Here is a 23,052-nt window from a genome sequence, read left to right on the forward strand (position 1 = left end):
GGGGGTGATTAAATACAGAAGTGAAGCAGAGCCCCCATTATTTCTGCTACTCGATGAGATAAAAAGATACAATGAACTACAATAAAAGCAACATAATTTTTCTTTTCCCTCTGGGGGGTGTGAAAAGTTTACACATCTGTTATTCTTAAGCTTCCTACCAGTTCAAAGCAGAGTCAGAACATAGTAGAGGGGTAATCAACTATTATATAAAAGTTATTTGCAGAGTTGTCCACCCTCATTGGGTCTGAGATTCTCTAGGGTCTCATTGTCAAACCTGCATGAAGAAATGATACCATTTGCTGTCAGAACTCTTCTGGGTAACTGTGTTTTTGAGGGAGTTTATGTTTTTTGTTTTTGTTTTTGTTTTTGTTTTTTTGATCTTTGAGTTTGCTGCTACTGAGACTGTTGCGCATTGAGAAGAAAGTTCAGAGCAACTGAACCTGTTTGTATCTTTGACCTTATAGGATTGGTTGTGGCATACGTAGATCACATCATATTCTATTTTGTGTTCTGCTGTAGAGGATGAAATGAAACTTTAAGCATCTATACCTCTGGACATCTATGAATCTGGAACCTCTTTATTCTCCAACTTTTGATTTATAGTTCAAGGCTGACTCTCATTAGAAAATAGTTCCCTCTTCCATTACCTAACCAGTAGTTTTTGAACCTGCAGCACCAGAATCTACCTGGGCACTTGTTAGAAATGTCACTTCTCAGGCCCCACCCTAGACCTGCTGAATCAGAAACTCTTGGAGGGAAACTGAGTAATCTGTGTTTTAACTAGCCCTCTAGGTGATTTTGATGTCCACAAAGTTTGAGAATGGTTAGTGTTAACTGTAGAATATAATCAAAATGCAACTGAGTCATCACCAGCTTTCTCTGCTAGTCTATGTGTTTTAATTACAGCCGTTATTGCCTAGCAACACATTGCTCTGGCATCCTGAAATGCCTTTTATACTCTTCTTACAGTAGAGATTCCTTAGTCTGTAATAGTTGACCGTAAATTTCAGAATATATTGACCTGATTTGGGAGATGAGCGAGGCATACAGGACTTCAATTCCAGAAACCTTAGTCTTACAGACATCTAGAACCACTATTTTAATTAAACCCCTCTTTCTCTTCCACTGTACTATGTGACATGGATCCTGAATAATTCTCATCCTTGAAAAAGGAAGGTCCTTAATTTGGGGCAGACTTATTTTGGGGCAAATTGTTCTTAAGAGTTTCCAGCACTCAGTAATGCTGTCTTCTCAGGCCTCTGGGTTATTTGCTGTCTCTTGCAGACAATAGGTTCTAAATGCCTCGTAGCTAGGTCACCAACTTCCTTTCCAAATCCCACACCCTTGCTTCCAAAACAGACTGACATATCCCTAGCCCAGGTACTGATAACTTACCTCTGAGATCTGGGTCCTGGTTAATATTTATAACATTACTAATTAATATGAACATAACAAATAATTACAATATATCGAAAAATGATCTTCAGGTTTTATGTATCAAAGAATTTCAAGTATTTTCATCACAGGCATTTCTTGCTATTGAAGCCACACAAGCCACAGGTTTAAGTCAGCCTTACCTACCAGCATATAAAGCTGCAGACACAGGCAGAGGCAAATTTGTTATAGGTCTCATGTAATCTGAGTGTACGATAATAGCTTGGGGTTTGCAGTAAGGTTTAGTAATTTAACGAGTTTACTAAGCCATTTGCAAATTATGAAGAAATCACCTTAAGATAGTCGAGTGGTTGTGATATCAGTAGAAGTCCTTTAAATATCTTATTCAGAGCCAGATATGGTTTATCCTGAGATCTGAGTTTAATGATGGAGTATTTGATTTTTCTTTTTCTGACATTCATCTCTTGTCATATAATAGAAATCAATGTCTAATATAGAGCTCCTCAATTTTTAAATTTAATTTTCTGCTTCAATTTTTTATATTTTTTTGCCTCTGTGACTCTGAATCATCTTTGTTGCCCATATCACCCCCTGCCTGCCCACTGACCCACCCCACCCCCACCCCATGAATAGCATTAGATAAATGTAAATATAGATAGGATAGAGAACATGAAAATTAAACTGATTATTAAGAAATGCTGTTTAACACAAATTGAAAGTGAAAGAAAACCAATGAGTTTGTCTGGAAGTAAATGAACCTCCTAGTCGAACAATATTTGGAAGTTCTGATTCAGTAGTTTAGTTGTTTCCATTCCTATGATTAGGTGAACATCCATCTTGGTTCAGGACTCTGAGCTGTCTGTCATGGTTTCAGACCCCTCATGTAAAACCTCTCCTGTCTCTGCAGGTAAATAACAATGGAGTTGTCTCCTTTGATGTGCTAGTGAGCCAGTTCACACCGGAGCCCTTCCCCTTGACAGATGGGAGGGCCTTCATCGCCCCATTTTGGGCAGATGTGCACAATGGAATTCGAGGCGAGATCTATTACAGAGAGACCATGGACCCTGTCATCTTGAAAAGAGCCACCAAGGACATCAGGAAGTACTTCAAAGACATGGCAACCTTCTCTGCCACTTGGGTTTTCATTGTGACATGGGAGGAAGTCACATTTTATGGAGGGAGCAGCACCACGCCTGTAATAATTCAAATTTTCCATTTTCCACTTCATATCCTGACATCTAATTCTTGTCCATCTTCATTACTGTGAAGGAGTCTAATTGTTAGAGCTGAGAAAAGTCCATTTCTTTGGGTTAAACTAATGAGTCTTGACACCCATTTTCAGGAAACAGAAAAATATTATACCTACCTAACCAGTTCAATCAGCTGTAATATTTTAGGAGATGTGTTATCCCTATTACTGATCATTACAAGTGTCCAAAAAGAACCCCACCATAAGTTTCTTGCAGTCTTAGCATTTCTATTTTGTAGGAGAGTGATTAAGGCACTGAGATCTGAAAGAGGCTACATGATTAGGGACCCATTAGGAACCCAAAGGTCCTTTTTTCTTACCAGAGGCATAAATGCCTCTCTCTCCATCAGCTAATTTTCTTTTCTTTTTCTTTTTCTTTTCTTTTCTTTTCTTTTCTTTTCTTTTCTTTTCTTTTCTTTTCTTTTCTTTTCTTTTCTTTTCTTTTCTTTTCTTTTTCCCATGCAACTCTGTTAGGACAAGGAAACTAGGGTGCTGGTTTGGGGCACAAACGTTTTATTATGTTATGACCTATTTTTTTTTATTGTCACTGGGACCAGCATTCATATTTGATGCTAATCGGAGTGGGCAGTTAAAGTGTTTCATGAATGATGTTTTAAAATCTGCTCTGAAATCCCAAATGAGCAGTCAAATAAAAGTCAAATAAGAAAGATTATCACTGACATTATAGTAGAGATAATCACCTTTCTACATAAAGGAACAGAACATATTTTTCACAAAAACCTGTGGCTTATTTGGGTGACTTTCATGGTGGAGATTTTTAAAGTAGCAGATGTGCCTTCATCTGTATAATTTCCAGTAAGCAGACACTCAAAAATCTGCCCTCTGCTTTTTTCGAATTATTTCCAATTTCATCTGTTTTCCGATTTCCTTGGCAGAGTCAGCTGTTTGGGGGTAGAACAGAAACTATTGAGTTAGAGACAGAGGTGGGAAAGTGCTGGGCTAGCAATTCAAAGCTGCCATGCAGTGAGCACATTGTGTTTTAGCACTTTCTGACCAGAGCATCAAGATGTACTTTATCACTATGAGGTTCTGGAGAACAGAAAGACACAGTTTAAATAGTGGATGCATGGCTAGAAATAACCTCTAAAGAAGCATACATTTCCCTCTGTCACTCTGTCATGTTATGGATTGCTAATGACTCCTCAGATGATATTTTATGTCCTTTAAACCTCATACCTTACAGTGTTAGAATGTAAGATGTCAAGGATTGATAAATTTGAGTGTCAGTGGGGAAAAAAAGAAGAAATGCCCATCAAATGCTGGCCACCATTTTTTTTTTTCCAAAACAAAAAATTTTTATTGGCAATAAAATTTGCAAGATAATTTAGATACTTTTTGATTTGTATTTTAAAGTAAATTTCTGGACTAGGTGAGAACTCTTTCAATGAAGATGAATGAAATAACATCTAAATGTTTTGTGCTCCTTGGAGAAAAAGGCGATTTAATTTTCTAGAGCTGCAGAAGTATCCATCCATTCCTATCTTTGATATAGGTCCCCTCTTCCAGCTCCCTGTTATCCCAGGCTTCCCCTTAGTAGAAACACATACCATCAGGCCAAGTAAACACAGGGCATGAAAGGCCTTTAAGAAATAGAAGCTCTCACAGAAGCCCAACAGAAAGAGAAGGGGAAGGGAACATGTTTATTTTAAGGAAGGAAAACTAATACTTATTGAAGGCTCGCTTTGAGCTCAGGTCTGTGATAGGCTATTTTTGTATCTTATTTAGCCATCACAGGAGTGTTCCACAATAAGCACTCTCTCCACTTAAAAGGTGAGGGAACAGGCCCAAAAAGGTTAAATAATTTGCCTAATATCAAGAAAAGAGGTTTGAACCTCAGAGAAGGCAGAGCAGGGTTCAAACTGAAGTCTAATTGTAAACCCTGATCTTTTTGCTCAGCTCCCTCCTCCAGGTATCATTAGAAATCCTCTCTAGAGTAAAGAGGGTTTTTCAAGAATTGAAAACGTAGTTTTACTAAAACAGAACTGGAAGAGTCTTAAAACTAACATTGAAGAGATAAGTATGTGTAAGGGTGTATGAGAGTGAGTAAGGATGTTCATGAGGGCAAGTGAGCCTCTGGAGTGAATGTTGTTAGGGTGAATGGTTTTGAGGTGACTTCTGAGATCAGAAATGGGTTGCTCTCGAGACCTGCTTGGACCGAAAATATTTCCAACTTCATTTTGGGAGAAGAAATTCACTTCCTAAAGAAGAATCCTGGTCTAAAGGAGGGTTTAGCTTTAGTCCTTGTGTGACCTTGACTTTGTGCCTGTCTCTTGAACCTGACCCTGCAAAGACCTTATAGCAGTCTTAAGCTGACTACTCACGTATCTCTAGTCCTACTTTCCTTTTTTGTTGAGCAGGGCCAAAGAATGGAGGCATATATCTGAGTGACTATCGTAAGCGCCATCAGCTGTGGCAAGCATAGGGCTTGAGGACAAAGTTCTTGTTTACAAAAAGGGCTTTTCTTTCCTTGCACCTTGTCTCCTTCCCTGGGACCATCTATGATGGAAGATTTGGGGATTCCAAGATCCTCTACCCTAGTTCGATTACACAGGATAAACATCTGGGTCTTCCTCTGCGTCTGACAGCGTTAACCAGGACAGTACCAGACAGTTGTGAAAAGTGCTAGATTTGAATAGAAAAGGTCAAAGCAGCTTCTCCTTTTAACTCTATTTTCATTTTAATATCTTAAAAGCATCCATCAAGATCAGGGATTAGTAAAGGGAAAGAGTAAAGGACACCGTTTGCTGCAGCTTGTTTCCAGCAACTGTTTGCAAGCCTTGTTTGAATTTATATAACATCTCTGTCCTAAAAAGTTGAAAATTAAGACAGTGTGTAATGACAGTGCATTAAGAGATAGACTAGGAGCTCTGGCTTGATCCTATTTTCTGTTGATGGGTCATTGTGAAATTTCCAGCAATTCATATCCCTTAACCCTCATCTTAGCTTTGGTCTGAGGTACAGATGAGTGTTGAGAATATTGCAGACATAAAGTGATGCATAAATGTTCAATTAGAGGAGCAGTTTCTCCTTAAAAAATGCTTTATAAAAATCACTTTCCAATTGCCATTTTGAAAAAGGTGAGACATCTCACGCACGTTACCAGTGTTTTCTGCGAAGGGAGAAAACTTTCTTTTCACTGACTAACATTTGCTGGTTCTCTCTTCACCTCCTCACATCCTACCCAATCAATCTGCTGTGGGAAGAAGTGCTTGCCGCCCTTTCTAAGGCATGATGATTTCCTATAGCTTATTTTCAATGCTCCCACCTATAGGTACTCATGTATCATCGCAAGCTGAGCCCCACCTTAAATTTTCTGCCTGGTACAAGTCAGAGATGTAAGAGGAGGAGCTGAGTCAGTCTTCAGGTTATTCTCAGGCAATTTCTATTTTAAGTGCACAATCCTACATGTCTATTTTTTCCCAATGGAGGAGAGAACAAATTCAGAGAAGAAGCAGAAAGTGAGGCCTGGCGTGGAGCAGCACTGAGATGCTTGGGGGCAGGGAAGATGCAGAGTACAGGGACTTACAACTGGTGAGCGGAGCTCTTGGGAAATGCGAGTCATGAGCCCGTCTATTCCCATACTGTAGGTGAACACCTTCCAGGCAGTCCTCGTGTCTGATGGCTCCTATACATTCACACTCTTCAATTATTATGAAATCAACTGGACTACAGGGACGGCCAGCGGCGGAGATCCCCTGACGGGTCTTGGGGGAGTGATGGCACAGGTAGGTGGTTCTCCATTTTATCCTTCTGCAAGTTCTGAAGCACTGCACTCTCTGCTTATGCTTCTCAGCATTCTAGAAAGAGTCATACCCACACCTTTAAACTACAGTAGTGTGTCTGATTTGGAAGGGGACAGACTGAGAGTTTAGTCTTGTCCCTCTTCGATACCTTGATTCAAGTATGGCTTTTCTCAGATGAAATGGTGGCGCAGGGGCTACAGAAAAAAGGGGTCTCGTAAGTTTAGATGTGCTATATTCTGAAAATAGGGTATCTGGACAAGATAACCAAAGGGGGTAGTGTTTGTACTCAAAGCTTCTGTCTTCCTTCTGTGCTTTAGGCAGGATTTAATGGTGGAAACCTCACCAATTTCTTCAGCCTCCCAGGGTCAAGAACCCCTGATATTGTGAATATCCAGGAGACCACAAATGTCAATGTTCCAGGCCGCTGGGCATTTAAAGTTGATGGGAAGGAAATTGACCCAGCCAATGGCTGTACCTCCAGAGGTAAAGATTTTTTTTTCTCTAGAGCCAGGCAGAGGTTTTTTTCATTTAGATTGACAGGCAGGCTTTTAAGCTACAGGGGTGAACTCATTTCTGGTGCCTTACTCTTTTAACATCTCTCAGCTGGGTAATGGAGATCAAGGTAATTCTAGCATGCACATTTATCAGACCAGGAGCTGCAACCCTGCACTTGCTACACTGTGTTTTACGAAGTCCTGGCCTTAGGTGTGAACACAGCTTCGTGTTTGGAACAACTACAGAATGGATTAGGATCTTAAGTGATTTCTCAACCAGAGGCACTAGAAGAGAGCCCTCCTGTTTAACATTATCTTTGTTGTTATTCCCTCTTCCTTTAAATTTTTCTTCTCATCTTTACTCCTGCTCTGCCATCTGCACTTTGAAGATCTACAGAAGTAGGTGAACTTAGAGTGTTGCCTAGTCTCTGTGAGAGTAAATCAGTACTTCCTAGTATGATTACAAAGAAAGAAAAAAGTGTCATAGTCTTTAAGGTAGCTTCTCCTAGAATCTTCCCAGCAGCAGCAAAACATGCAGAAATTTGGGGGAGAATCAAAGCTGGCTTTAGGTCTATGTAAACAAGCTGTAGTTGAACCTTGGTGAGTTTTCTTTATTTTGACATCCAAAGTATGGAGTCTTCTCTGAACTATCGAAACCTATTTGGATGTGCAAAACAACCCAGAAACATCCTGGTTTATAGATTTCCACTTTTATGTGTCTAAAAGCATTCTGAAAACAAGATTTCTGTTAAAATTTCTACTTCTAGTAGTGGAGGGTATAGCAACGAGAATTAGTAAATCGTCTACCCACCCATCAGTTCAGCCATTTAGCCATCGGATCTTTCCAAAGAACATTTCAAGAGCCCCGGGTAGGTGCTAGCCACTCAGTTATGTGCTAAAGGTGAAGACACCCCAGCCTTCTGCGACACCACTATGGTAAAGAAATCAGCCACAGAAATGATGATGATACAGTTTAAGGCAGAGTATGATAGACATGAGTGCAGGGTATTGTGGAAAAGTGCAGAGATAACCCTGGGGAAAATGTTTCCAGATCTATGAGAAAGTTTTACGTTGGCATAAAGGTTTAAGGTAGTCTTCTGTCCTCCTCAGAGAGAAGACATTGCCTGGTGATCTGTGTGTCTCGCAATCCCAGGGACCTCAGGGTTGTATAATATATAGAACTTCAGTTTGTATAATATACAGAAAAGCCATCATAACCTGGTCTGAAATCCCCACTCCCTCTTCTCCAAGTCCCTGTATTGTGGTCAGGCTTATCAAACCTCTGCCTTTGCTCTAAGGAAAGGTCTTTTTGTGAAAATGATCTGCTTGGGCATCTTTGCCTCTGTAGATTCTGTAAAGTCCTCCATGTTCAGAACAGCAAACATATGTTTTAGAACTAAGCCAGTATTAAGGTGGACAGAAAAGAATCTAGCTCCAAAGCTCACCAAGGTTTCAGAGACTATACCCTCCTCCCAGGTAGAACGTAAATACTGCTTCATTCAAGGTCTGTGAAAGATAACAAACCAACATCCCATTATCTCTCTCCCTGGACTAAAGATCTACCCAATGCCTTTCTCCTTTGTGCAAGCATCACAGAGCTGACTGGCTGTGGCCATGCCGTGTAAGTGCCCAGTGACAGCTTCTCGCTTGAGTCCTGGTAATGAAATTCTGTGGTTACTGAAAGTATTGGCTTACAGAGCTGTGGAGTTGGTCAGATGCCAGCTATGTGTTAAGTCTCCAATTTGGCTTCATTCGTTTCCTCCTGAGTTATGGGTTTGGGTTTCATATACAGGACAAATTTAATATCCTTATATAAACTGCTATGTATTTCATGTGCCACTGGACATACATCAATCTAAAGAGACTGGGATTTGTCCTGGGTAATAGCAGGGGAAGAGCTGCTGCATGGAGCTGATTTATTATACCATCATTTCACAAGCAAAATATTCTCAGAGAGTCTACCTTTTGGACCAAACTTCCTCTATTCAAAGGCAGTTTCCTCTCGTTTATTGGAAACCTGAAAAAGCAGAGACTGGAAAATACAGTGGAGGCTGTTACAGTATATGCAACCTGGACTAGTGCTAAATAGTTTTGAGGTTCGAAGGGCCTTTTTTTCAGGACTGATGCATATGACCTACTAGGAATGTGAATAAATTTATTATCGCATTTTGGGGTCCTATTCTTAACAAGTATGAAACATAAGTGCTTGTTCAGACATAATTGTTCCTGCTAACAGAGATAGAAAGGACTGTTTCTGAGGCACCCATACTTTCTGCTTGGGTTGGTCTTGTAGCCTTGTGCTATTTAGTTTTATAAAAACGTAAGAAAACTTTTCAGATCATAGTTTCAAACTATAGCTGCTACTGGTCTATGACGTTATTTGCATTTCTCAATGTTGTGTCTTTGACACTTACCTTTTTAGACAGTTGTAAAATTCTCAGTTTACAAATGCCTTTACATCTATCAATGTGTGCCAAATTTTTATAGTATCACTGTTCTCCATGAGGCGGTGATGAGAAAACAGCATTGTCCACATTTTACGGGTTAGAAAACTGAGACAGATGGAAGTTAAGTCAGTAGTAATAGAAATCGGTTGCAGAGTTGTGGCCATTGCTCAGTTCTCTTGACTCTGACCCCCAAACAAAGACTATTTCAATTGAAGGTCGATATAAACAACCGGGGGAGAGCATTTATTTAGGGAAATGGTTTGAACAACAGATTATCTACCAAATAAAAGGTGATCAATATTTTTAAAATGAGCACATCCCTTTAAAGCATTCTTCTCCCCCTCTACCTTGTGCTCCTGCCCCAGATTCTGTTAAGAACTTCTGTCAGTGGATAAAGAGAGAGAAGTATTGTACTTGCACAGGTCCTAGAGCAAGAGAGTAGATAACTTATATAGGTATAAGTTGTCTGCAGCATCTGTAGGATTTATGAGCCCTGGAATGTTCCAATCAGAGATCAGCCCTTTCTAAAATCTTCCCAGGAAGATTGGGAGCTAAATTTGTAGGTATGACTCCTAGTTCATCCTATTGACCCTTTCTGGCACATACTGGGCCCCCAACAAATATTTGCTGAATGAGTGGATGAGTGAATAAGTTAGCAATGTTGCTGAGTTACCTGGGTAAACTTCTTTTGGAATACCCTTTTTGTTATTGCTGAAAGGAAGGGTATGACTCCTGGGTGTCATAGTCTCTCTCATAGATTAAGACAGTGTGTCTTTTTTTGTATGAAAGTGTGTTCACCAGCATGGAAAATATTATGCCAATAGCTTAGGTTGGATTCAGACAGACTCCCTTGGAATCCTAGCTTCACCACTGAGGTGCTGAGTGATCTTGGATGAATTATTCAGTTTCTCTGAAGCCTGTTCATCACTTGTCAAGTGAAAGCAACAATGCATATGTCCTAGGGTTCTTTTGTGAATTAATTGATATAATGCAAGTCAAACATTTACTCAATGCCTGGCACAGAGGGTAAGTGCTCAATAAATGTTGGCTCTAATGTCATTATTCCTTAGGACAGTTCCTTCGGCGAGGGGAGGTGTTTTGGGATGACCTGAACTGCACCATCAAGTGCCGCTGTCTGGATTTCAATAATGAGATCTACTGCCAGGAGGCCACTTGTAGCCCCTATGAAATGTGTGAACCCAAAGGCAAATTCTTCTACTGCAGCCCCATGGAGACCAGTACATGTGTGGTGTTTGGGGAGCCTCACTATCACACTTTCGATGGCTTCCTCTTTCACTTCCAAGGGTCATGTGCCTACCTATTGGCGCGGCAATGTTTGCAGACTTCCAGCCTCCCCTTCTTCAGTGTGGAGGCCAAGAATGAGCACCGTGGGGGCTCAGCTGTCTCTTGGGTGAAGGAGCTCTCTGTGGAGGTGAATGGCTACAAGATTCTCATCCCCAAAGGAAGCTATGGAAAAGTCAAGGTGAGACCCTCTTCATCCTTCACAGGGAGATGGAGAAGCGAGAGAGTCTTTAGCCTGGGGAAGACTTGCCTAGATCTACTGGTTCTACTATTTACTGTTTGTACCAAAGAGATGCACAGCTCTTTATGCCTTGCAAATACCTTGTAAAATTCTTTACTAAGCTAAATTTTATTTGTACAAGAGATAATCTAAGCTCCGTCTTTGACATGTCTATCTTCTGTTTATCTTAAAGTACATTTACATTCCTGGTTCCTTCATAAACATTTGTGTACACACATATATACACACACACACATTCAAACTCAGAGGTAACTGGGACAAGTGGTAAGTTCAGTTTCTCATGCACCTGACTAGAAACAATAGTAGCCACAGAGCCATGCCCTGGAAAAGGTGTAAACACAAAGTACAAACCCATAATTCAGTACAGCCTTTCATTAACAATCCTCACCTCCATCCTGTTTGCCCTAGAGCTGCTGCCTTATTCTCTGAGAAACCTCCCAATTGATCTATGTTTCCAGAGGCACTGTCTGTGCAAGCACCTGGAGAGGGCTTGGTGACTTCTGTACTGAAACCTGTGGAGGGCTTGGTGACTTCTGTACTGAAACCTGTGAAAGCTTTGCCCAAACACCCCTCTAACAGAATTGCCCACTCCTGCTGGAAATAAGAGGAAAGGACATGGCCCTCTTTTGGTATTTTTAGCATGTGCAAATGATCTCCGTCACTGTCCACCTGGATTTCAAACAGGAGCATTGACAAAAGAGGAAGAGCGAAAAGCTACTAGCAATTATTCAATATGTGGAGGCTCTAATTTTCGTACTGTTAATGAAGACCTTGTTGCAACCATGTATTTATTCAAGCAATTATACAATAACCAAGACCACAAGGGGTCAATTGCTGCAAACCTGTGCAATCCTTAATTCCCAAGCATGGAGGTCATCATAGAGATTACAAAGAGAACCAATGCCAATGCAGGGATTTCTTTCTTTTTAAAAATGTATTGTAGTTTTAATTGATGCAGCATGGTCAACGAAAGGCAGAACTGGGGAACTAATTCCACTTTTTCTGGTTCTCCTCTTCCTAGGTCTGTGCTGCTTATCAATGTCACAATTAGAAAAGTGAGCTATTACTGTGATTGAAATTCTAGTTTTGCTTGTTATTTGGTTAGTCTCCCTAGAGACAGTTCTATATTTCAAATCAAAGGTAAGAGTTCGGGTACAGAAGCTTGGAGTTTTTCTCCTTTAATTTTATATTGTGCTGTTGAGCACTATACTTATCCTTCTAGATAGATACTAAGATTTTGAAGCTAGAAGAATGTTTAATAGCTTTCCTCGACTTCCTGTATTGTGAGGATGGTGTGTATAATATCCATAGTTGAAAAAGAAAGCTTTGTGCTTTATTCCTGCTTTACATTTTGATTAAAATTCTTTTTTGCTCACAGTCAGATTTTTTAGAAGGAAGAGGCATTGACATTCTTTTCAGGCACTGCAGCTCTGCTAATTTTGCATGGCTCTTTTTCATCATCCAAGTACAGGATTCCTCAATTTTCTGCAGCAACGGAGAGATATGAATGTGAATGTAAACATTTTAAAAGAGAGTCATGTGACTCCAACTGCAAGCTAACAATGACTTCCTTTTCTTTTTGCTAAATGGCTTCCAAGTGTCTCCGAATATACCTACTTGCTAGGGTTGGGGGTGGCTTGGAGGTTGGCAGGGCTCCCACACAGGGTGAAATGGAGATAGGAAGCAAAAAGGAGCCCAATATGCCTGAAAGGCAATCGACTTTTTCAGACACACTGGGCCAGGCCAGGCACCGCTGCTAAGATCCGTTCTTGCCAACTATAGGCCACCTTTCTCTGCATGCTGGTGTTAGAAACTGGATTCTATATATGCTCCCCTCCCTTTGTTCTCAAGTAACAAAATAAACAATATAGGATTATATATGTTAATGGGAACCAAAGAAAGCCAGATAGAATTCATATATAATAAACATCTTCTAGCTAACACTTAGTAGTTTTCCTGTTTCTTCCCTAGATAAACCTAGTAGTTTAGGGGGCTCCAGGGAAAAAGTGCCAAGGCTGATCAGCACATGGTGATGAAGAGCTCTCGAACTCTGGGGTCAGAGCTGCCACCACTGCCAGCAGAGTAGCCTTTTTGAGCTTTATTTTCTCCATCTATAAAATAGGGTGATAGTGTCAAAGAGCCAGAGCTCTGGGGCTATGATTTGGACTTGGCTACCTCTACTCTGCACTAGGATAGAGGCAGCAAGGATTAATGGAGAGAGCATGGCTTTGGAGCTCAACCAGTGACAGTTCCTGTCACATACAATTCATTCAAGCCTTGAACCTTAATTTCCTCATCTACAAAAGGGGGAGATGATAAAGACCTTCTAAGGTTGTCATGAGAATGAAATAGAATAGCCATATGTGTGCTAGCTAGTACAAAGGTTGGCACACAGTAGACACTCAGTACTTGCTCATTACCACATTGCCATTCCCACTGAAATCTCTTTCCATTCTAAGACCTATGTTTCTAAGATTGTACTTCTCTCCCCTACCCATGCCCATGCCCACATCCAGGGAGAGATACCATCAAAGAGATAAATGATAGAATACAGGGAAAAAAGGGAAACAAAGAGTTGAGATTAGTCATGAGTTGAGGACTGAGACCAAAGGAATAAGATTCATGTGTTGGGGTAAGAGTTCTCTGGGAGTTTCTACTCTGAGCACTATGAGCTACAACCACGAGGACACTGTAAATTGTGGTTTAAACTGAGACACATGTGAGAGTGAAAGGGGAACACTTACACCAGGAAAAACGGTATAAACCGAAGTACTGGTCCTATGGTTGGTCTAGAGATAAAGTTAGTCTGAGTGGGACAAGATTCAATGCAGGGAAACTAGGGGGGACTGTTGCAATATCTAGAGACAGTTAGTCTACCCCATGACTTCTGAGAGAAATAGACTGCCCTTTGTTAGCGGGAGCTTAAGTGAAAGGAAAGGAGCGCATTCAACAATGGATATACAGTTGACCCATAAACAATGCATGGACACCAACCCCCTGCACAATCAAAAATTTGCAAATAGCTTTTGATTCTCCAAAAACTTAACTACCAATAGCCTCTTGTTGACTGGACGTCTTACGAATAACATAAACATGTATTTTGTATGTTATATATACTATATACTGTTTTCTTACACTAAAGTAAGCAAGAAAAAAGAAAATGTTAAGAAAATCATAAGGAAGAGAAAGTACATTTACAGTTACCTACTGAAAAAATTCCTCATGTAAGTGGATCCACACAGTTCAAACCCATGTTGTTCAAGGGTCAAATGTATTTGGCATTTACAATTATACCAGCCTTGGACAAAATCTCATTTTCTACACATCAGCATAGAACAATACCTAGTAATCATCAAGGGCTCTTGCTGGTTAACCTTCCTTATAATATGACTTCTTTCACACTCGTTAGATGACCTGCTACCTAAGAAATATAGATAAATTAATCAACTCCTAGGTTTTACTTTCTACTTTTACCTCTCTGTAAGATGGCATATTTCTCAAGCATACTTTTCTTGTCCCCTTTCCCCCTTAAGCCTTACTAATCTCTAGAAACAGAATTGTACATGATATCTGCCATGGTAAATCTTGGAGGCAATGCTTAGACAGTCTGTTGTCTCGCTCGCTTCCTAGACAACTCACAAAGTAGCAATAATAGTGGCAGTGAAGATCCTTGTCCTTCTCATGTGCCAGAAATCAGTATGGATCATGTAGCCAGAAAAGCCTGTGTGCACCTATAGTCAGTTCCACCTGGGACTAGCCATTCATTCCTAGCCCACAAATGTGATGTCTATAGGTGCTAGGCACATTAGGTAGAAAAAAGAAAAAAATCGGTCTCTCTTTTTTGGAGTCTTATTAAACCACCTACTCAAGTGAGACAGACTTTTGAGATGCACTCTTGATTTTTCCTCCATTTTTCATTCCCCACTGCAAAAACCTACCAGGACCTGCTGAGTGTACTCCATGAGTTCATCCTTCCATCTCCATGTCCATTTGTAGTTTAAGCATCCATCTTCCATCACTCCTGGATTGTAGCATCAGTTGCCTGTCTGGTTTCTCTGCTTCTAGTTTTGACATACTTCAATGAGTCCTTCATGCTGGTCAGAACGGACTTTCTAAAATGCAAGTATGTCTCTGTCATTTCCTCGTTTAAAACATTTTGGGGCTCTGCCTACAGAAGAGAAATTCAAGCTGATTTTTTGTTTTTGTTTTTATGGTATTTTGTTTTGTTTTGTTTTAAAATGTGATTTCAAAGGCCCTCCAAGGCCTATTTCCAACACAGACACCACAGTGATTATCTAAAAATGCAAGTCATATCATGTCGATCTTTTGCTCTAGACACCCTCTTATCTCAGTCAAAGCCAACATCTTCACAATGGCTGAAAGACCCTGCCGGTTCTGGATCCTCTTATCTCTCTGGCATCATCTACCACTACCTTTTCCTTGCTCTCTCTGCTCCAGACACACTGGCCCCTTGAGGTCCTGGGAGTACCCTGGCACCCTTCACCTTAGGGCCTGGCTATTCAATCTGTGTGAGCCACTCTTCCCCAAGATAACAGCATGGACACCTCGAATGTCCCCTTTCCAGTGAGGTCTTCCTTGACCATCCTATTTAACATTAGAAAACCCCTTCCCTAGAACTTTTGATCCACATTCCCTGCTTTATTTTTTTGCAGAACACTTTTTCAACATGCTTATATATTTTACCTATATTTATTTTGTTTGTTGTTGGTTTTCTCACCTGAAATATAAGTTCCATGACTCAGGGATTTTTTGCTTTTTGCTAATCCCCAGTTCTTAAAACAGTGCTCGATATACAAAAAAAGGCTAAATCAGTATTCTATGAATGAATGGATCTCACTCATGTCTCCAGCTATGTCTCTGTGTACCCCTTCCCTCTGCAGTCAAGTACCACCCTGATGATTGTCCCACCCTGCCTTTATTGCTTTGTCCTGGAATTCCATGCCCTTCACTCTTCCTTTTGCCACTTCTGCTTATTTTTAAAGACCCAAGTCAGACTTAATTGCCTCTAAAAAGCTTTATGTGACTTCCACAGGCTAGATTAAATTTTCATTTACTGTTCTCCCATTGCCTCACCTATTAACACATATTTAAAACAGTATATTATAAATGTCATTTGTAATCCTCTTCCTCATTAGACTGAGAGCTCATGAGGAACAGAGGCAATAATTTTTTTAATTCCATATTTCTCAGCACCTAACATAGTGCTATGTACTCAGTAGGTGTTCAGATTTGTTGTTGTCAATGATTCCAAGAAATGGTTCTGGTATCAGGAAGTGGCTAGGTGAAATAGTCAGAGAATAATACCAGGGTAGCCTCAGTACTAAATGTGGAGAATGTTTTATAGCATACACTTCACCTGGGAGGAGGGGTCAGGGAGTGCTAAAGACATTGAGGGAGTAATGGAAAATGTGTGACTTAAGCTATGATTTAAGGAATAGATTTAGAAGAGTAAGGAGGAAAAGTGAGGTAACTAGTCTTTGAAGAAAAGATTTGAAGCTAGTCCTAGAGCCAGCAGGGAGAGTGGACAACCACCTGGTCTCCAGAGGAGTCCAGAGTGGTGCTAGTAATACATGTGTCATAGCTTAAATGCATAGTACTCGGCCTGCTCTCAGGGGTTCATCCAGGCCTCTGCCTTATTAGGTGGCAAGCCCATTGGAGCCCAGGCAGTTGGGGCAGGGGGTGGGGGACGTACTCTCAGGAGCACTAAGTTGCTTTGCCTCACTTTACTGATCTCAGCTGGACCCATTGCTTTGGAACCTGCTCATCGGCCTTTTACTATTACTGTTGTTGGCAGGTTAATGACCTAGTGACTTCTTTGCCCATCACCTTAGACTTGGGAACAGTGAAAATCTACCAGAGTGGCATGTCTACTGCCGTGGAAACAGATTTTGGGCTTTTAGTAACATTTGATGGCCAGCACTATGCCTCCATTTCCATCCCAGGCTCCTATATAAACTCCACGTGTGGGCTCTGTGGGAACTACAATAAAAACCCACTGGATGATTTCCTCCGCCCGGACGGTCGACCAGCCATGTCTGTCCTGGATCTAGGAGAGAGCTGGCGAGTCTACCACGCTGAGTGGAAGTGTGACTCAGGCTGTATGGACAACTGCACCCAATGCGATGCTATCACCGAGGCCCTCTACTTTGGCTCCGACTACTGTGGTTTTCTCAATAAGACGGACGGCCCCCTGTGGGAATGTGGAACTGTCGTGGATCCCACAGCCTTTCTGCACAGCTGTGTGTATGACCTATGCAGTGTGAGGGACAACGGGACACTCCTCTGTCAAGCCATCCAGGCCTATGCCCTTGTGTGCCAAGCCCTTGGTATTCCAATTGGAGACTGGCGAATCCAGACTGGGTGTGGTAAGCTGGCATCCCATCCAAATGAAAGGCCACTCTTGTGCAGGGGGGCAGGGAAAGTATTTCTGGGCTCCTTAGAAATTTCCTTGTTAAGACAAATTGTCTGACAGTGGAAGTGAGGTTGAAATGTCACAAACTATGAAGAATGAACTGTAAAAGGATCTTTACTTTTTTCCCCCACCTAATATCATAGCCAGAAAACAAGAAACCACTGATGAGCATAAATGGCCTGGAAATATGAAATGCATAGCAGGAAATGCTTGGCCACAGGAAGGGCCTGAAGCAGGGAATGGCAATCCTAGAGTTGAGAAAGGAGGTGGGGTTTTCAGAGGTATAGGTGGCTATCTTTGTGGCTGTTTAGTAAATGCAAACACTGGCCTGGGTAAGCAAAACCAGGCTTTGGGAAAGTAATTCGACTCCCAGTGGAACTGACAGCATTTGTTCCTTGGCTCACTCTTCTCCATTTTCAGCCCAATTAGGTTTTGTGTCTCTTGCCCTGTAGCATTTTGGCTGACCTGCTGCTGTTAGTGGTGGAAGAAGGGGCTGCTGATGGGAATTATAGCATACCAGGAAAGAAGCCCTTTTACTGAAACACTAAGTGGTTAGGAAAAGCCCTGATAGTGTGGGGGAACCAAGTATCTTTTGAGTTATACTTTTGAGTTAAGTGTTTCATACCACTTATTTATTTTGCTTCCCCCACCCCTCCCCTTCTCTCTCACTTAAATCTCTTTTTCTTTTTCTAATTATGTGAATTTTTAAAACAAGCCAACAAGAAATAGCCTCTTGGAACTTTATTTCTTTTCTGGTCCTTGGTTTTCTCCATATGAGCAAAGAGAAAACTATAATCCATGCATTCGAGAAGTGCTATGGAATTGAGAAGACTTAAAAATTTATTTACGTTCCAAGATCAGAAGATTTTTATCCTATCAGTATAGGTTGGATTCACATAAGTCATCATGTAACAGATTCAATTCTTTGAATATTGGTCAAACTATTAAAAGACAGTGTATTTTTCTCCTTGCAACTGAGCAGCCTCCATTATGCCTGGAACAACCAAATCCTGACTCAAGTTGAGACTGAATATGACTTCTCTTTGACCATTGTATAAACTTTATTTTTGCCTATAATAGCTATTATTATCTAGTAGTACTGCTTTCCTATCTTCCACATTCCTCTCCCTCTCTCTTCCTCAATCTCTCCCTACCTCCCTCTCTCCCTCCCTCTTCTCTAATGTCGGTGGTATAAATCATATTTAAATCAGAGAGCTAGTTCACCAGTCCCTTGAGCCCTTGCCTGTTGGATTCAACTAGATCAAAACATTTACATAGATTCAGATATGCTTAAAATAAGAATTGAAGGTTTTTAAGTCAAGAAGGGCTTTCAGAAGACATCTAGTTCTAATTTGAATCAAATCTTCTGGAAGAACAGGCACACATTCTTTTCAGATAGCCAGATTCTTTTTTATTTTTAGTATCTCAGAGAATTACTTTTCACAATCTTCTTTGGTCACTCAGATATTTTAAGTAACTTCCTGTTCGAAATTTCATATTTTCAAATTATTCCTCTAATAGTTAGTTACATTTCTAATTTCTCCTGCAAGTTGGAGTTATTTCCTCCTAAGAATGGGCCATGCTCTTTAAAATCAGAACATCTTATATGTCCCCCAGTTGAAGATCTTAAACATCTTGGTGGTTATAGATCACCAAACAAGAAAATTGTATTGAACAATGAGTCTACTCTAGCTGGGATAGCAACTTGAAGTTTAATTTCAGTCAAGATGGTCAAATGAGAGTCAAAGTTCACAAGTCAATCACATTGTTCATTAGTTATTAAGAAAGCTCTTGAGCTGGTTTCTACAGATGCAACTTCAAGTCTCTCTTCCTCAAACCAGTGGCTGCTTGGTACTCACTCTAGGAGCTAATTAGAAGGAATACTCTTTTGTCAGACCCCTGTGCATGGTGACTTCTGGCTGTTAACACCTGAGTCATTGACCTTATTGTCATGCTCTCTTTTCTACCCCATGTCAGTGTCCTTTGTGCAGTGCCCGAGCTTCAGCCACTATTCTGTATGCACCAGCAGCTGTCCTGACACGTGCTCAGACCTGACGGCCTCTCAGAACTGCGCCATGCCATGCACAGAGGGATGTGAATGTAATGAAGGCTTCGTCCTCAGCACCAGCCAGTGCGTTCCACTGCACAAGTGCGGCTGTGAATTCGATGGACACTACTATGCCATGGGGGAATTCTTCTGGGCCACAGCCAACTGCACAGTGCAATGCTTATGCGAGGAGGGTGGCGATGTGTACTGCTTCAACAAGACCTGCAGGGGTGGAGAGGTGTGTGCTGTGGAGGATGGCTACCGGGGCTGCTTCCCCAAGCGCGAGACCGTGTGCCTGCTCAGCCAGAATCAGGTGCTACACACCTTTGATGGAGCAGCCTACACCTTCCCCTCTGAGTTCTCCTACACGCTGCTCAAGACCTGCCCTGAGAAGCCAGAGTACTTGGAAATCGACATCAACAAGAAGAAACCAGATGCAGGGCCTGCCTGGCTGCGAGGTCTTCGGATCCTGGTAGCCAACCAGGAGGTTAAGATAGGAGGAGTCGGAGCTTCAGAAATCAAGGTGAGACTCCTGCTTCCCTTGAGGGTTTTCCCACTAGTCATGCAAGTGAAGGAGCCATATTTTTCAGATCTACTTTTCCGCCTCTGATCACGAGGGAATGGTAGGAAGGCAATAACTCCAAAATGGGGACATTTCCTAACTATCAGTTCCAAACAAAAAGTCCAACAAGTGGAGAAATGGAATGAAACTGGGATTTTTCAAATTAGACAGGTATAGCAGGACTGGCTCTCCATAATAACAGATAGTCATAGGATATTTACTACATGCCAAACACTATTCTAAGCAGTGTCACATTTAATCTTATGAGGTATATATTATTGTCTTTATTTTACAGATGAGAAAACTGAGGCACAGAGAGGTTAAGTAACTTCCTCAAGGATGCACAGCCATAGAATGGGAGTTGGACCCAGGCAGGCTGGCTCTAGAGCCTGTGCTCTTTACCCTGGGAATCCATATGGGGTAATAATGCAAAGGGTGCCTGCCACGGTGCCTCCTGCCCCTCTGACCTGATCTAAAATACGCAGGATTAGGCACCCAGACTCATAGATCATTAGTTCTAGAAGGAATCTTAGGAATCATCTAGTGCAACTCCTTGTTTTCACATGAAGATGCCAAAGGGTACATCAGGGATGTGGACCTCAAGCTAAATAGTAGCAGAGTTGGGAAGAAACAGAGGGGGTGGATCTCCCTTTTCCCAGTTTAACATGCATTTCCTGATATCACATGAAGTCTAATTGAGAAAAAAAAAGTTAATGTTCAAAGATGTAATAAAACACACATACACAAACTGAAAGGACCATGTTTTCATTCTACCAGCAGAGATTAGTTTATTAAAAGAATAGTAAAAGGTACATAGGTAAATGGACAGCTAGATAATTAGGTATATATTATATGCCACCAAGGGGCTGGGACACAGAAAAAGTATGATTTGAAGGGAAAGGAAGGAGCCAGAAAGGTGAGGAAGAAGGGGAGTTAGTTGTCTATGAAAAAGTGTCAGGAAGAAGGAGGAAGCCACATATGTAAGACAACTTTGCTCACATTTCAATTTTGTTTTAGGCTAACTTAAAGTCTCATACATACAGAAATAAACAGCAAGTGTGTTGAATCGGAGAAGTGTAGAAATAAAGGACCAAAGATACCCATGAATAAACAGGTGGTATTCTTCTGTGTGGTTTCCACAGATCTCCAGCTTCTTGACAATTCTCAAAAGGCTAGTCCTAGGGCCAAGTTTTGTCTTTGTTTCATAGCCTAGGAAATTGTGGGGACTCTGTGGGTAGCTGGAATTGATGATAGTAATTTGATTTTTCAGTTGAATGGTCAGGAAGTGGAATTACCTTTTTTCCATCCTTCCGGGAAGCTGGAAATTTATCGAAACAAAAACAGTACTACAGTAGAATCCAGGGGTGTTGTGAACGTCCAATATTCAGACACAGGTCTACTGTACATCCGGCTCTCCACCACTTACTTCAATTGCACTGGGGGCTTGTGTGGCTTCTTCAATGCTAATGCTAGTGATGAGTTCTGTCTCCCCAATGGCAAGTGCACAGACAACCTGGCAGTATTCCTGGAAAGCTGGACAACTTTCGAGGAGATCTGCAATGGAGAGTGTGGAGACCTGCTGAAGGCCTGCAACAATGACTCCGAACTGCTCAAATTTTATCGGAGCCGCTCCAGGTGTGGCATCATCAATGACCCCTCCAACAGCTCCTTTTTAGAGTGCCATGGGGTGGTCAATGTCACTGCCTACTACCGCACCTGCCTTTTTCGCTTGTGCCAGAGTGCGGGCAATGAGTCAGAACTCTGTGACTCTGTGGCCCGGTATGCAAGTGCTTGCAAGAATGCTGACGTGGAGGTGGGCCCCTGGCGAACCTATGACTTCTGCCGTAAGTGGGGCTACATTATGGGGGAGGTCAACTGGGTGGTGGTGGAATAAATGAAATACTGGATCTTCTTCAAGACTTCTCTTCCTGCTGGAATTGAGCTCAAGGACAATCTAATTCCTGTATACACCTGTACTAGTCTGAGATGTCCTCTGGAAGGTCCATCACCCTAAACCAAACTATTTCTCACCTTTTATTTGTTTCTAAGTACATAATATATCTTCACTGTAGAACAGCTAGTCATCCTATGTTTTTTTCTAACACATGTCGTGATGCAAACTTTGTGATGGCTCCCTTGGTGCCTTCTCTCTTGGCAAAGAAGGGGCCAATTCATTTCACTAGAAGGTAATCAGTCAGGATGACTTTCATAGAATAGAGATTAACACTGCACCCTGGGGGCAAACTTGGCAATGGCTAGTAAGAGAGTTGCATATTGCTGTTTTTTAATTTTGTCCCCAGAGTATCTTACCTCTCTCAGTAGGTCAAGTAATAATTAGAATAATTGCTAGGAAGACCTACCATATGACACCCTTGGTTATTTGGAAGGCTGCAAGCAGGAGTAATGTGGAAAGATAGAAGGAGTGGCTGGGAGAGTGGGATCCACACCTGAAGCAAGGACTGCCCCATCTGGACTTCAACACCCATCCCTTTCCCACCAAAAAGAACTAATGCCACCATTAAGAGTCTATCCTCTACATATATTTATCTCTCTTCTGTTATATTTTTATCTAGGTTTATTTTTAAAACTTTTTATTTTAAAATAATTTCAAAGTTACAGAATCTATGTCATTCTACTGTAAACAAGAGCCCTCCCTTCTCTTCTGCCTTTCTGCCTTTCATTTATCCATCCATCTATGCACTTATCTCAACCATCTACCTATCTTATCAATATAGATACACAAATTTTTAATTTTTTAATGATTTATACTTCATATTGCATTTGATAATTATCTTGATATTAAATTTGTTTCAGAATTGGCCAGTGGGAGCCCCTTTAAGTTGTGTCCTATGTCTTTTTGGCATGTCTCTGTCCTCTGCTTACTTTCTGGTATGGCAAAATGCTCCACACTCACTTCTTCACTTTCCCCAGTCTGAGACTAGAATCAACCGCTACTCCAAGAAGCCCTAATTCCTTTTGTTGGGGAATGTTCTTAGAAGCCAAGATCTAGATGAGACTTATGCATTGCTATTAGAGTATTCTTGCTCTACTTCTAAGCCTTTTCAACAGAAACATCCTAGAGCTAAGAACTAACACACATACACACACACACACACAC

General features: G+C 41.2%; 1 protein-coding gene across 1 annotated transcript in view; it reads left to right on the forward strand.

Annotated features, from left to right (window-relative positions):
* Positions 1-23,052, forward strand: part of LOC107519051 (tubulin-specific chaperone cofactor E-like protein) — a 151,214-nt gene that overhangs the window by 88,676 nt on the left and 39,486 nt on the right. The window contains exons 10-16 of the mRNA XM_036220985.1: positions 2,303-2,590; positions 6,253-6,390; positions 6,726-6,891; positions 10,420-10,832; positions 16,708-17,278; positions 19,303-19,895; positions 21,205-21,778. Coding sequence (XP_036076878.1) covers positions 2,303-2,590; positions 6,253-6,390; positions 6,726-6,891; positions 10,420-10,832; positions 16,708-17,278; positions 19,303-19,895; positions 21,205-21,778 — 2,743 coding nt within the window. The remainder of the gene's footprint in view (positions 1-2,302; positions 2,591-6,252; positions 6,391-6,725; positions 6,892-10,419; positions 10,833-16,707; positions 17,279-19,302; positions 19,896-21,204; positions 21,779-23,052) is intronic.

This window comes from Rousettus aegyptiacus, unplaced genomic scaffold (genome assembly GCF_014176215.1).
Source record: "Rousettus aegyptiacus isolate mRouAeg1 unplaced genomic scaffold, mRouAeg1.p scaffold_m13_p_5, whole genome shotgun sequence".
Lineage (NCBI taxonomy): Eukaryota > Metazoa > Chordata > Mammalia > Chiroptera > Pteropodidae > Rousettus > Rousettus aegyptiacus.